At 35.3% G+C, this 16,600-nt stretch overlaps 1 protein-coding gene across 1 annotated transcript in view; it reads left to right on the top strand.

Annotated features, from left to right (window-relative positions):
* Window positions 1–16,600, top strand: part of prkx (protein kinase X-linked) — a 47,787-nt gene that overhangs the window by 18,099 nt on the left and 13,088 nt on the right. Inside the window, exons 2-5 of the mRNA XM_058782253.1 lie at window positions 3,407–3,575; window positions 4,515–4,778; window positions 9,658–9,777; window positions 15,868–15,963. Of these exons, the coding sequence (XP_058638236.1) occupies window positions 3,407–3,575; window positions 4,515–4,778; window positions 9,658–9,777; window positions 15,868–15,963 (649 nt within the window). The remainder of the gene's footprint in view (window positions 1–3,406; window positions 3,576–4,514; window positions 4,779–9,657; window positions 9,778–15,867; window positions 15,964–16,600) is intronic.

Genomic DNA, 16,600 nt, shown 5'->3' with positions numbered 1-16,600 from the left:
GTAACAGGCAGGAAACATGATCTAATAATGTGTCATCAAGTATCTTGCTTCACATGTTACCAGCCCCGTTCCCTCCCCTCTGACAGCCAAGGCATTTGTTTTCTTCCACGCTTGTGTAACCATGTCAACTCAGTGGTCTCTGAACAAAGATTCCTTGTGTGAGGTAAATGTGTTAAATGCCAACATTCCATGTCAGTTATTCCATCAGTATTGTAGCTCGTAACTCATCACAATGCAACTACAAGGAAATGTAGGTCGTCTGAAACTACCCCGTTACAAAAAGAGCAGAGCTTAGTTCGGTGTTCAGTACAGCATTAATCTTGATTTCTTGAAATCTAACTCTTATGACATTTACGCTTTCATTTTTACTGTACATGGAAAAGCAGCCACAAGTCTCAGTACTGGATTGTCCTTTTATAATGTTACTAGGCAATGGTTTTATTCAGAAATGTCAATAATAAATATTTTTTAGGGCTCCAAAATGATTAATCGTGATTAATATGTGTATATATTAAGGAAAATGTACATTATTACAAATTATACATTATACAATTATTTATATATACTTATACTACGGGGCCGTTGAATGCATGAATCTGATTGGCTGCCAAACGTTCTGAGATGTGCAATTATTTTCAGGGAAACGCATGGCGAATGTAGTTCCAGGCATCTCTTGACCGCATTACATGACCATAGCAGTTCGCCAAATGATTTCTGTTATTTCAAAGGTCTTACAACAGCAAAATAACCAAAACCCACAACGACACTGGCCAAACACATAAATATAGTAAACAATATGATAAAAACGGCAGATCATGTCCATCTTTTTGCCACAAAATTGCGCTTTATTATGTACGGAAAGCACATACTCTATCTCTCCCGCTCTCTCTCCCTCACAGACCGCACATACAGAACAGTTACAGTTTGCACACACACTAGCATACATCGTGCTAATGTTGTTAGCGCTACTCTGACGATTTTATCAGTAAACTACTTAAAAACTACATGACTTCTCACAAGAGAGGTAACAATAACGACGCTGTTCGTGAAAAAAGGAACTAAGTTTCACTATAACTAGAGACATTGCTGCCGAACACTATTGAGAGACGCCCAGAGGTAATCTCTCTCTCTCTCTCTCTCTCTCTCTCTAGTTATTAACTGTATTAACTGCATTAATCTGCTATCAACGGCTCAAGCCTCCGTTACTAGGTTTAAAATGGCGTTTTGAAATTAGCAACGGAGGCGTTGGATGAAATGCGGAAGAAATAATCCTACTCACAATAGCGATTTAAGTAGAAATACTGGACGAATGCCTTGAAATATATCATCTGATCGATGTCTTGAGGTGTGGAAACCGTAGTATAAGCGGAATAATTGACTTCGGTCCGTTGAATTATTAGAAAAATACATAATAATAATATAACATAATAAATATGCACAGTCCACACACACATATATTATGTAAACATAAACTTTAATTTTGAATGTGATTAATCATGATTAATCTTTTTGCAGCCCTAATATTTTTTAGAAATGGTTTTGAATTTTTTATCAAATATCAAACTCGAAGATCTCAAACAGAAAGACTAATTTTGTGAGAAATTTAAAGGGACAGTTGGCCCAAAAATGAAAATTTTGTCATCATTTACTCACTCTCATGTCGTTCCAAACCTGTATGAGTTTCTTTCTTATGTTGAACACAAAAGAAGATATTTTGAATGCTGGTAATCAAACAGTTGATGGTCCCCATTGACTTCCATAGCATTTCTTTCCCTACTACGGAAGTCATGGGGACCAACAACTTTTGGTCACCCGCCTACATGCACTCACTATTAAGAATCTACATCCCCTCCAGAAGTCTGAGATCTGCTAGTGAGCGACGCCTCGTGGTACCATCACAAAGAGGCTCAAAATCACTCTCCAGAACATTCTCGTTCACCATTCCAGGCTGGTGGAATGATCTTCCCACCCATATTCGGAGTACTGGATCCCTGTCAGTCTTCAAGCAATAGCTGAAAACTCATCTCTTTCGACACTACTTGACTTCACCCTACACATAAAAAAAAAAAAAAGAAAAACCTCTTTCTCCTTATTTATTCCTTCCCTTGCTAGCTTGTACTTATTTAAACAATGCCTGAGACTTGGTGTTACAAGCACTTCGTTTGTCGGATTGCCTCTTCAAGATGAATCGCTTTATGTATTCCCAAATTGTAAGTCGCTTTGGATAAAAGCGTCTGCAAAATGACTAAATGTAAATGTAAACTATTCCTTTAATTGTATTGCATGGTTTTTATGTCATGAATATGTTTATACAGCTTTTAAAAATGTAAAGCGATCATAAATATAAATATAAAGTAAATTGATCAATTTAATACATCTTTGCTGAATAAAAGTATTAAAAATAAAGTTAAAATATCTCACTGACCTAAAACTTTTGAATGCTAGTGTAAATCAAAAACCATGATTTCTTTTTACAATAACATCCATCAAAATGTCAAGGGTATTTGTTCTGTCTCCGGTGTCTAGGTAAAAAGTCTTTCTCAAGCCAAAGCAAGGTTAAACAAATAAAACACTAGCCTCTCTGCGGTATCTCAGCTCCTTGATCCACTTCATGGCCTTTAAACCCAAACAACAGCCACTACTCCTCGAGTGTGGTTTACCGCCTCTTGACCCGAGTGCTAGTACACGTAGTGTACAACAACTCCTCATGTACACATTTCTGGGCATGTCTGTTCTTTTTTTTTCCATGATGTTGTTAAGTTGTTTGGTTTATCATCAAGGATTAGTTGAGCATTAAGTGTGAGGCTTAGGTCTAAGAGCATATAATAGGATGTATTGTCCAAATAGCCTGTCGAGTTGTCTCCTGTAGTAGGTATTGACCTCTCAGGCTTGTAACAGCACTCCGGTGAGACTGAGTAGCCTGTAATTTGGTGGGTGGTTCAAGGTGCCCTGCTCTCTCAGCTTGAGAGCTCTCTCTGTCGCCATTGATCATGTGTGTGTAATGTAAGATCTATTACCCGCTGAAACTCGTGTCTCCGTACAGTAGAAATCAAAGACTTCTTTGAGACGGGTCGTCTTTGAGAGTTTTACTCTCCCAGCTCTGAGTACCATTCATCTGTGGACAACAAATCTCTGTGGAGAGACCAAACACAAACATGCTTCTATACTCTCAGATAATATTTAAGAAGCGGGTTAAAGTGGTCGTCACAAAAGAATTTATAGATTTGATGGTTTCCTTAGGATACTGGGAAGAGAAACTGAGCAAAGATGAATAAATTATCCCCCATTTTTAAGTATGGCTTAGTTGTCTGTATATTTTGGGTTCACTGTGGATTAAGAAAATATTTTAACATTGATTTCTACATTGTAGCTGTTCTCCTTATATCAATATTCCACATTGTTTCAGGTACAGGAACCTTTGGAAGGGTTTTTCTGGTGAAGGATAAAAAGACAAGAGGTTTTTTTGCTCTGAAGGCGATGAAAATCCCAGATGTAATTCGTCTGAAGCAGGAGCAACACGTGCATAATGAGAAAGAGGTTCTGACGGAGGTGAACCATCCTTTCCTTGTCAGACTGTAAGTGAACACTGACTGCACAACATTAACATATAGGCTACAACAGAAATGAGAACACTGTTTACAGATATCTCATAAAAATACTATAGGTTATGATCTGTATAAACATTTAAGTGTGCTGTATAAACATTTCAGTTTGCTTAACCAAAAACATCAATGCCAAATGTTGTTTGACCTTGTACAATCAATTCAGTCAATATTGAACTTTGAATTTGTATTTGTTATCTTTTGAATTTATTATTAAATATTTTTAACTACAGATACTATACTATATCAGTGGTTCTCAACTAGGGGTGTCAAGAAATAAATATATTATTTTATTTATATATTTTTGTATTTGTTTTATTTTATTTATTTATATTATTTTATTTATTTTTTGAAGAGGGATCACATCTTTAAAAAACTGGATATAGGAGGTAGTCTTTTAAAAGTATGATTTCTAGACCTGGAAAATTCTAAAAGATTAATACACGCTTATAACTCCATGGGCATTTTTATAATGAATATACATTTGTGTAATTATGCCAAGCTTTAAAATATTTTATCAGGTAAAATATATATATATATATATATATATATATATATATATATATATATATATATATATATATATATATATATATATATATATATATATATATATATATATATATATAAAACCTTATCAAGTAACTCTAAAAGCTAGAAGAGATATGGGGCCTTTGAATATATTTATGGGTGATGTGGGGCCTTGAAGTCAAAAAGGTTGAGAACCACTGTTCTATATCATGGTTATTGACATTATGGCATGACCTGGCATGATTTTTTTTAATGCTTTTGTAATGTAAGTCCAGGTCTTTAATGTGTAGCCTGTTTGTCACACCATATGGCAGGTATACGCATGTATATGTGTTCTATGACCAAATCACATGTAACACATATAATGTGGACCTTTCTCAGGTTCTGGACGCACCATGATGATCGTTTCCTGTACATGTTGATGGAATATGTGAATGGCGGTGAACTCTTCAGCTATTTGCGCAGCCGAGGACGTTTTAGCAACAGCACAGGAATGTTTTATTCAGCTGAAATCGTGTGCGCCATTGAATACCTTCACTCCAAAGAAATTGTCTACAGAGACCTGAAACCAGAGAATATACTGCTGGACAGTGAGGGGCATATTCGATTGACAGATTTCGGGTTCGCAAAAAAGCTGTCAGAAAGGTATGTTGGCAATTAGTTACACAAAAAGTTTTCAAGAAGTCATGAACACACACAAAAGTCTCTTATGGTCACCAAAGCTGCATTTATTTGATCAAAAATGCAGTTTTTTTTTTTTTTTTCAGCACCAATTAGTCAAGTCTTCATTGTCACATGACACTCACCATTTGAGTGGTATACCTAATTATTATTTTTTTTTTTTAAATGACAATTATCCACAGTGGACAATCATCCAAACAAACATTAGAATCTATCTTGCTTTATTTATTTATTTTAATGTTCAAATTAATTATCTATTAAATCTGTTTAATTAATTACATGCAATGATTTAGGTCCAATCCTGTGCTTATGTAGTCAATAAATAATCCAAAACCAAAAGCCAATATGGTGGAGCATTAGAGCTGCAGACAGTTGAGTAGGTTCTCATATTGGTTCTCTAATGGCATTGGTGCATTCCTACCTGAAACACTCAACATATGATGAAATTTAACTGCAGATATCACACTGTTTTTCTGTTCGTTGTTGATGTCTTCTCAGCTGATTACGTTGAAATATAGTCATTTCCCCTTAATACACTCCTAGATAGATATGTTGATGTTGTGAAATCTTTTGAAGTTATTTTTAAGTACGGAAACCAGGGAGAGAGAGCTAGCTGAGCAGCAGTTATCTGAAGTGTGTGTCCTTGAAGATTAAAGATGATTTTAAGATTGGATTAGGCATGCTGCAGATTTTTACCTTCATTCCATGGCATTTTAACATTCCTATTGTTCTCATTGTCAAATTAAATGTAAACCGTTAGAACTGCTTTGAAATTCTGTAGGGGATCAAATTCAGTTGAGCATTTTAATATTTTAACATTTGAACATTTCAGTTGAGATGTTCGTGAATATATATGTGACCCTGGACCACAAAACCAGTCTTAAGTGTCAATTTTTCGAAATTGAGATTTATACATCATCTGAAAGCTGAATAAATAAGCTTTCATTGATGTATGGGTTGTTAGGGTCGGACAATATTTAGCTGAGATACAACTATTTGAAAATCTGGAATCTGAGGGTGCAAAAAAATCTAAATATTGAGAAAATCGCCTTTAAAGTTGTCCAAATGAATTCTTAGCAATGCATATTACTAATCAAAAATGACGTTTTGATATATTTACAGTAGTAAATTTACAAAATATCATCATGGAATATGGTCTTTACTTAATATACTAATGATTTTTGGCATAAAAGAAAAATTGGTAACACTTTACAATAAGGTTCATTAGTTAACATTAGTTAACAACATTAGTAAATATGAACTAAGAATGAACAATACTTCTACAGCATTTATTAATCTTAGTTAATGTTAATTTCATCATTTACTAATGAATTATTAAAATCATGAGTTGTGTTTGTTAACATTAGTTAATGCACTGTGAACTAACATGAATAAACAGTGAACAACTGTATTTTCATTAACTAACATTAACAAAGATTAATAAATAGTGTAATAAATGCATTGTTCATTATTTGTTCATGTTAGTTAATACATTAACTAATGTTAATAAATGACACCTTATTATAAAGTGTTACCGAAAAATCTGTAATTTTGACCCATACAGTGTATTTTTGACTATTGCTACAAATATACCCCAGCGACTTAAGACTGGTTTTGTGGTCCAGGGTCACATATTGCAGTAACGAACCACCATGTCACTCTTCATTCTTCAAAATATCCAAATGAATGCCTTCATTCAATCATGAAGCGTGAATCTCCCTACAAAGACATATAGGATTGCTTCTTTGCGGGTATTAAAGCTGTCCTAATATGAGTGTCTATTACAAAAAAAGGCTTAGTTTGGCCCCCTAGAGCATCAGTCAACCCACCGTTATTAATTCTGAATGAGTGCAACCAATGGACCATAGACCAATCTAAGAGTAACCTTGCTGAAATTGAAAATCCCTCTGGTTGTGCCCCCTGGTAGTATCATTCAAAACAGTAAAAGAACAAGAGATTGTTTGTTTGTATGCGTGTATATCCATCTGCAGTGCAGAGTACTGCAGTGCTTTCTCAGAGCAAGCCTTGACCCCTCTGATGTGTAAGCGTGGGTCGTGATTCTGTTTCTCTGTGTATGAGGAAGGACCCAGATCGTCTGGGGTCTGACTCTGATGTGCAAGTGACCCACATATAGAAACTGAAAGCAGTGCCTCCGGTCCAATGGAGAAGACAACTGTCCCTGCAAGCAACAGCTTTGGCTTTTCCAGTCTGAGTAGATGGCGTTTGCACAGACTGTCATGTGGCAATATTGCCACCTGGTGGCTATATTTGCATTTGGCTTTATGTTCAGAGATATTTGCTGTTTACTTTCATCAATGGTCATTTGAAGCCCCTGTATTGTTAAAAAGAGTACATGATGAGGACTTAAAAAATCCAGTCCTAGTTCAGGCATCAGGGCCTTGTTTTTATTCTTGTAGGCAGCATTAGGACATTTTTGATCTGTTTTTCTTCTATCATCTTGTCAGAGTGTCTGCTCAATATGAGGGCTTATTATTGTGTCAGAGTTACTGATGAATTACAGGGCTCTTATTGTGGTCGCGTTTGGGGGCGAAGGAGGGAACTTGTCAAACGCTAGCTGCACAGCTTCAAGTGGCCAATCAGAAAGAAAAAAATAGAGAGGAATTCAGAGAAAAGTCACCTTCATCACAACAGCTTTGATGTCCTAAAGGTTCTTTTTGAACATTTGACTGAATTTTGAGATGTTTACACGCTTGTTATAGCAATGACATAAACTAGTCAGCCATCACAGCAAAGAGTAACAGTTAAATAAAACACAGAGAGGTCTACCTTTTCTAGTCAAGACATATAAGCACAACCATGCAGACAAACATATTGTTAAGTGAGTCATCAGTTGTGCTTATATTAATAACAGGATCTGATCTTGATAACCGGATCAGTTTCTTCGCTGCTCCTATTAGTATGCAGTCTGATATAATTAGAGTAAACATAAATCATCAGAGCCAATCGAAAATCACGTCACACCAAACCTCTCACAGTTCATTGGAATGCTGTTGTGAGCTGACACTGAGAGGCTTCAGTTAACACAAGGGAGACTAATCCTCTCTATTACAGAGAGAAGAACTAAAACCAGACAGCTGAGCACAGAAAGATAAAGAAAGAGACTGAAATAGAGAGCAAGAAAAGAAGGAATATAAATACTGCGAGAGACATGCGCGCAAGCTATTCTGGACCCCTTTTCGTGTAAGTTTGCTGTCACCATGGCAGTATTATGAAAGTATCAACAGTAATATGGCCCAGTAAAGTTATACTGAGAATAGAAGAGAGCCGAGCACTGAACCCTGAGGTACCTCAGTTCTGTGATGTAATTTAGACAACCCTTGAAAAAACGAAATACATATTATGCTAATGTTGAATAAAATATTAAATAAAATTAATCAAAATGTTGTTGCTCCCATATTAAAAATGTTTGGTAACACTTTATTTTAAGGCGCCCTTGTTACACGTTACATGTACTTACTATTATAATAACAATAAATTATGCATAATTTCACTTAAATAACCTTAGGCCAAACCCTAACCATATAGTAAGTACATGTAGTTAATTAATTTTACTCAGTACTTAAATGTATAAGTACACTGTAACAAGGACACCTTAAAATAAAGTGTAACCAAATGTTTTAACACAAATGTATATGTAATGTACAAGTGACAAGTTCATAAATCTGGACTTTTAAATGTTAAGTTAGAAAATTAATATTGTTTTACTATGTTGTTATTGGCCCAGTTAGAAAGTTATATACTCTCATACTTATACAGTATAATGTTCTTTGTCCTAAAAAAGGTTAAAGACCCAGGAGTTAGAACAATCAGAAGGTCAAGCAAAACATCTGCTAAAACCGCAAAAGGTTTCTGTGAGAAATCTCCAGTATAGCATTTATGTTACTCATCATTTCCTTATACTGAGATACTGGTATTAGTATACCAAAAAAAAAATAGTCTCCTTTACATATATATTCTCCTTATTGACATTCTGGTATCAACAGATACAATCTTATAATTCTGTTACAAAACCATATCCAGACAGAGAAGCAAAGGGCAGCCGTTTGCTGAAGGACAGGTCAACAGACTCGTTTATCAACTGGCCCCATGGCCCCAAACAAACAAACACAGATTTGTCATTTCACCCCATGGAGCTGTATCTACTCCGTGTAATCAGAAACCCTCTACTACAGTGTAGTGGGCTTTCACCCTAGCTTCTAGCTCAATATACAGTTACGCTTATAGTATCCTTGGCTTGAAGTGGATATACTGTCTCTACCTTGCATCAGCCAATACAATCCGGGTCCAGATAGCCAGCTGTCACAAAGGTGTAGTGTAATTACACCCCTCTGTGTGCTATGTAAACAGTCACTGTAGTAGGTGGGCCATGTTACACTGGTTATGCATCTATTTTTACGGTGATAAATATATAGCCAACACAAATCAATATTTCATGTCCATTTATTTTTATGGTAAATAGCTATAAGTATGACAATGAAAACTGGCCATCACAAAATATTTTGGGTTTCTGATCATTATTTTGCAATAATGATTGGCTGACATTACTTACACACATATATCTCGTACTTATACAAAAGGCCATTAGTGAAATGCATTTATTTGTATTGTCATTGTCATTGTATTGTTGATTCATTTACTGGCTGAGAAATAGTACAGAATTTTACACATTTGTTCTTTCTTTGTTATTTTCATACTGCTAAAACTTTCAGTTTTATTTCCAGATATAAATCAGATTTTAATCCCGGTGGTCTAAGAATTTGAGACCCTGTAGGATTTCCATCTCTTTCTGTCCATCACTATTTTATTCTCTCTTTCTTTCCAGGACATGGACTCTATGTGGTACTCCTGAATATTTGGCTCCAGAAGTGATTCAAAGTAAAGGTCATGGACGAGCCGTTGACTGGTGGGCTCTGGGTGTTCTCATCTTTGAAATGCTTGCAGGGTAAGACGGCACTATGATCACCTCCTAAACATTTTACACCAGGGATTTCAACCAGGAATCTGTGTAGCCCTGAATGTTTGTAATTTACTTCAAGGGCTCCACAGAGATGTATAAAGCAGATTATGAATGAATGTTTATTACATGTTTTAGTAATTTAAAGGAAAATTATCTAATGACCTGATAAACATAGTATATTGTAATGATGTTATTACAAAGTTTTACCAATAATATCTGTATTTTTATTATTGGAAGTGACTGGGGTAGTTGAGAGTCGGAAAACCCCTGATTTACAGCAAAACAACTCAGTAATTGAATTTCCATCTTTTAAAATTTCACGACATGTGCGTGACTTTCACGTGTTTGTGAAAAAAATGAAAGAAATAAATGGGAATTTAAAATCCTATTTTATGACAACTATTTTCCATGTATAATTTAACTGCCCTTAAGCTAATGGCTCCTTGACCAAAACCAGTCATGAATAAATACATGAAGAAAAATACTTGCTATTTCATCCTGTGTGGCTCAGACTGTGTTTGTACTGGCTTCTGGTCAGGAAAAATCAGCTATTGTCAAAGATACACCACTAGAGGGCAGTATTGGAATATTAGACACTGAGTTCTGCCAAAGGCTCAAACCTCTATGTGCATGTCTCAAAGCAGATGGCCTCTTTCAGTGCTGCCTTGATATTTATCCTTATTATGATATTTATCCTTTGACGTTTATCCCTGCAGCCTACATTTAGTGTGCACAAACTGGCATATTTAATATGCACACAGATAATCTGCTCATATTTACAGTATCTCAGGGGGCGGATACATTTCTTGGAATCTATCTTGTTTACAAAAAGATTACATCCAGATTAAATTCTTATTACCAACACATGTGGGCATAAATGTGTGGTATTCATGATATTTTTATTTCTTTTGGCATAATATCTGTCTTGCACAAGTAAATGTGTTCATTTTGTCACATGGACTCCAAAGCCAGTGTGAAACTAAACTTCTTCCCTCCTGGTATAATTTTGGATGTTGTAGTGTATATCCCATCCAAACTGCTCCATTCTCCCACCTCAAAATCTGCCCTAGAGCTTTCACAGGCTCTCGTGTGGAGGAAAAAGTGACCCACCCTCTTCATTCATCCCAGACTTCTTTTGAAGTGTTGGCTCCTGCATGTGAGTGAGAGAAAAAGACCTGGTCGCTTATTTTTTTCAAGAGACAGACACATGGACGTAGGCACAGCTTGCCCAGACATACAAAAGCTCCCTTCAGTCATCTCTAAGACTGTGGGTATGCTTGTCTGTGTATGTCAAAGGTTGTTTGAGACTCCTTCACGGAAAATGAAGCAAGAGTTGAAATGCTTCCTTCTGGATTGAGCTATGAAAAGGGTCGCAACCTCAACGCAGTGACCGCATATGTGGATGTGAGCAAATGTCTTATTGGTGCTATTCTATTTCAGACCTAACTACATGTAGGTACAAAATTGGTGAAAATGTCAAAAACTTATCTTACAAATGCATTCAAAAGATTGTTCACAAACAGGTTAAATAAAAAAACAGAAGTTTTTTAGATTGAGACATGGTTAGATGCTTCACATGTCTGGAGAGTGAGAAAGATACAGAGAGGTTGCATTTATGCATATGTGAGAGAAACTCACACTCAAATCGTAGGGGGGTCCGTAGGAAATGAAACATACTGCTTCCGGAAACTCTAATCTCACTCTGGGCTGTCTAGAGAGATCATTTCCTTGATTAGCTTCAGAGTTCATGTAAAATTTGATGTACATTTTTCCACTGGTTTTAATGTAACTGGCAACTCAGTAAAACAAGTTTTGCTTATTTTGCTTAAGATTTGCTTTTCTGGCCATGCACCATGTTGATTCACCTTAAAATCTGCACATTTTTTCATTTAAAGGAAATCAGATTTTATGGGAGAGGGGTGGGATATCACATATACTAATGATCAGAAATTCAAAGGTAAGATTAAGGAGGCATTGAATTGATCAAAACTGACAAAATACATTTTATAACTTTTTTTTTTTTCTATTCATAAATAAATCCCGAATCCAAAAATAGCATAAGAGATGTTCAAGAACTTTCAAAAAATATTACAAAATATCTTACCAACCTCAAACATATGAACGGTAGAGTGGAATGGATATACTGGAAAATGTTGAAACACCCGTTAAAACAGCTGTTTTTTATAATTAAAAACCTCCAGTCATTTAAGTGATGCTGATTCATCCTGAAAAAAAAAATTGGGTATTTCTTATTGCTGAAGCCATTGCCTGCAAAGATCTTACAAATGATGTGTGGAATCTTGTTAAGAGGAAGTACGTACAAATCAGGAAAGGGGTACTAAGTATTTCCAAAACAATAGATTGGCCATGGAAACCTTGACGGCCGTCAGTAACAAGTGGAGACACTAGGGAACCATAACAGCAATCCAAAGAACAAAGTACAGGGGTGTGTGTGTGTGTGTGTGTGTGTGTGTGTGTGTGTGTGTGTGTGTGTGTGTGTGTGTGTGTGTGTACTGGTATATATGGTTTATGAGGAGTGTATAATAACATGGGTACTACAATGTTATGGTTTATGAGGACTCTTCCTGTGTCCCTGTAAAACTAAAGGCTTAGAAAACATACAAAACAGTGTTTTATGAGATTCAAAAATTGCCAGTAGTTTCCTGTAAGGGGTAGCTTTAGGTGTAGGGCAATAGCACATACAGTTTGTACAGTATAAAAACAATTACACCTATGGAGAGTCCCCGTAAACCACAAATGCCAGACTGTGTGTGTGTGTGAGACAACAATATCCTGTTTTCTTCATATGTCTGGGCTGTGGGGTAGGATGACTAGGCTGAAGCCATTACTCACAGAAACATCTATGGCTGCCAAAATTCTGAAAACAAAACTAAACAAACAAACAAAACCCAGTTGGTTTAACATGGAGTGTTTATACGTTTCATGTCCTACATATACAATACATCTTCTATATTACATCTTCTATATATCATCTTCTGACCGTATACAAACTTCGTAATAAGGATTTTTATTATATTTTTAGGAACTTTACAGGCAACAAGCACATTTACTAAAAGCAGAGTGCCCTTGAGTTCAAAAACAGCTGTAACCGAATGCAAGGGTCTCGAGTCAAAACACATTTTTCAAAGTGTCTTAAAAATACTACAGTCATGGCATGAGGTGCTGAAAAAGTGCAAATAAATGTTATTGTGCATGTGTACATAGATTTGAAAATATCCCAGGTGGAATTCAATTATGTATCCTGTGTGAAACTGACAGATTGATTGATTGATTGATTGAAATTCAGGCTAGTAGTAGGCCTATTCAATGATAAAGAAATAAAACAAACAACATATTGATCCTAAACACAACTTGTCTGCCACAATAATGTCTTTCTTAGCAAATATCAATAAATTGATTGATAATTGATTGACTGATATAAATTATTTTGATTAATTAATCAGCAAATCATGTCATTAATTAGATTTTTTTTTAAATCCGTTTACAGTCTTAGTTATAGTACAATATTTACTTCAAGTTAAAGAGCACACTTTTCTTTTTTCTTTTTTTTTTTCTATCTTTTTCTCAGTGGAATCTTGGCGACACCTGTGCAGTTATGTAAAAGTTTCAGTTTAATAATTCTCCTTTTTTTTTTTTTTTCCCATTACCGGCCACTGCTTACAGTAACACTATAGAGACTAATATGTCTCTTCTGCTCACTTTCTCCTTCTCTCCATCTCTCTTTTCCATCAGCCACAAGAAGGAATAGCTGCAAGTTCTGCTGTCCTGGCTTCTCTCTCTGTTTATGGTTTCCACACTCAGTCAGTACTGTCAGTCCTGGTCAATCCATTATGTGGAACCACCTTATTTTACTTCTTTCAGAAGGCTGCAGCTAGAGGTCTTTAAAGATATAGAAAATTCTGTCATCATTTACTCACCTTAATGTCATTCCAAACCTTTCTTTATTCAGTCAAACACACAAGTAGATGTTTATAATGTTCTTTTCCATTCAGTGAAAGTTTATGGTGACCAGACACTCTCAGGCATCATACAAAAAATCAATCATAACAGTAATGTATACGACTGAAATATGTGTATGGCTTTTATTTGTCAAGAATTAATGCTACATGGTTGGTCTAGAATTAAATTACCGGTAAGTATTAAATCTAAAAGGAATAGCTTACCCAAAAATAAAGATTTGGAGAAAATGTACTCCCCTTCAAGGCATCCAAGGTGTAGATGAACTTGGTACCGATTTGAAGAAATAATTTGGCGAGGGGAAAAAAAAAAACGGTCACACTTTATATTAGGTGGCCTTAACTACTATGTACTTGCACCAAAAAATAAGTACAATGTACTTATTGTGTTCATACTGTATTGCAAACACATATAGGTATTTTTAAAAATATAAGTACAATGTAAAAACATGTATGTACGCAATAAGTGCATTGTACCAAATGATTAATTTAAATGCAAGTACACAGTAGTTAAGGCCACCTAATATAAAGTGGGACCAAAAAAACATTACATTACCTGTACACCAATTGATCCTCTGCAGTGAATGGGTGCCATCAGAATAATAGTCCAAACAACTGATAAAAACATTACAGTAATCCACAGTCCATCAATTGTGAAGTGAATCTTGTGAAGTGAAAAGCTGCGTTTTTTTAAGAAACAACCATTACTTTAGTAACGCTAAAAGTCCTTTTATCCATTATATTGCTTTCTTTAGTGAAAAGAAGTCAGCTTCTGAATCAGGTGAGAAATCTGCACAGATCAAGCACCATTTACAAGTGAAAACAGTCACTTATAATCAGTTATAAACAAATATGTTTGTGGATTTTGATGTGAGAGGACAAAAAGGGATGGACTTTTTCACTGTAGTAAGTGTTGTTATGGATTATGTACTCATATTTTGGCCAGAAGCAATGGTTTAAAGTTAAAATGCCCTAATGGTGAATTTGCTTATTACAAACACACAGCTTTTTGCTTCAAAAGACTTCAACTGATAGATTGGCCTCATGAGGATTACTTGTAGATTATTGTGATGTTTTTATCAGCTGTTTGGACTCTAATTCCGACGGCATCTATTCACTGCAGAGGATCCAAGTGATGTAATGCTAAATTTCTCCAAATCTGTTCCCATGAAGAAACAAACTCATCTCCATCTTGGATAGCCTGCAGAGTACTTTTCCAGCAAATGTTCATTTTTGGGTGAACTATTTCTTTAAATAATATGTTACTGCGGTCATTCTGGGTAATACTCTTTTAAGCCATCTCACATTTGTCCTCCCTGTTGTGCAACTCTGCGGTAATGGCTTGTTCAGTGTCAATCACTGCAGGGTCTTTCACTCTATATTTTGCTGCTGATGTATGTCTCGTCATCTCATCTTCACTGTTGACACTTAAGTTCTGTCATTGTCAGTGATCTGTGCCCTCATGAGACTTCGGGTGGTCGCCTAGTAACAGGCTCATTAGCATCTCTCACCTCATCTATCCCTCATATTCAGCGGCTCTTTTCAGTGCCAGCTGGATGCAGGCATTAAACACAAGCTCATTGAGACTGCAAGGATGTTTGATGGCATGTTGGTCGAGGCTGGAAGTCTGTAATGGAGGAGTAATGGATTACACAGTATGAGCTGGAGAATCACTCTTACGGACATTAGAGAATACACATCACATGGACAAAAAGCATTATACTGAGACACAGTAAACAGTAGTCATTTAGAGGCCTAAATGGCACCCTCAGCCCTTGTGGTCCTCCTCCAGTGGCGCAGACCAGGGATGCATATGTGAAATGTACACCAAAATTTGATGCTAAATACAAAAAAAAAAAAAGGATCTGTTGTTATTGAATTATTATGGGTCAGTATTAAATTAAATAAAAAACTGACAGGACTAAGCCAAAGATAAAATTTGTGCATTAGTTTTTGGTATTTCAGTAGAAATTTATTGAATTCAGATAAAGACAGAGGACACTAGTAAATATTTTTAAGGCTTTTCCTGTTCAGTGTCATTCTGACACATTAATTGGTTGTTTTTTAATTTTAATTTATTTTTTATTTTTTTCCTAAGGTATCCACCGTTTTTTGATGATAATCCCTTTGGCATCTACCAGAAGATCCTGTCCGGAAAGCTGGAGTTTCCACGGCATCTGGATTTCTATGTAAAGTGAGTTTGATCAAGAAAACCCAACCGAATGACACATGCCATATTTATAGCATACATAAAACACAACGTCTAGTGAAATCATGTCAGCATCAACATGAAATATTGCTTGATCTCAAACTTATGTGTGTGGGGGAAAAGCACAAGTCTGTTTATTGCTAGATAAAAGTAATAAGTAGTGTTTTTTTTTGTTTGTTTGTTTTTTAATAAATCTGGGGGGAGGTGACCTTTTAGTTTTGTTTTTAGATTTTAAAAATATTAGGTGAAAAACTATGTAACTAAAACTTGAAAAGATTGAATGAAAATTAGGAACTGAAATAATAAGTTGAAGTACTAAAATTGCTCAAATTGAAATAAAAATAAACTAAATTGAAATATTAAAGAAGATCTAATAAAAATGGCAAAAGCATATAACACTAAAACTAACAGAAAATATAACAATAAAAGATCATTCAAATGATTGATAAATACTTTTATGTAAATAATTCTAAAATAACACTGTTAAAAACAAAAATACATTAAATATACAGAAATATATGTCCCTGAACATCAGTAATGACTATTTAATGCTTCCGCAACAAAAGCATCTTGTATACAGTAAAAACATTTTTTAATACGGTACTCTACATGTTATATAGAT

This window comes from Onychostoma macrolepis, chromosome 01 (genome assembly GCF_012432095.1).
Source record: "Onychostoma macrolepis isolate SWU-2019 chromosome 01, ASM1243209v1, whole genome shotgun sequence".
Lineage (NCBI taxonomy): Eukaryota > Metazoa > Chordata > Actinopteri > Cypriniformes > Cyprinidae > Onychostoma > Onychostoma macrolepis.
This window is presented reverse-complemented; position numbering and strand designations above follow the sequence as displayed.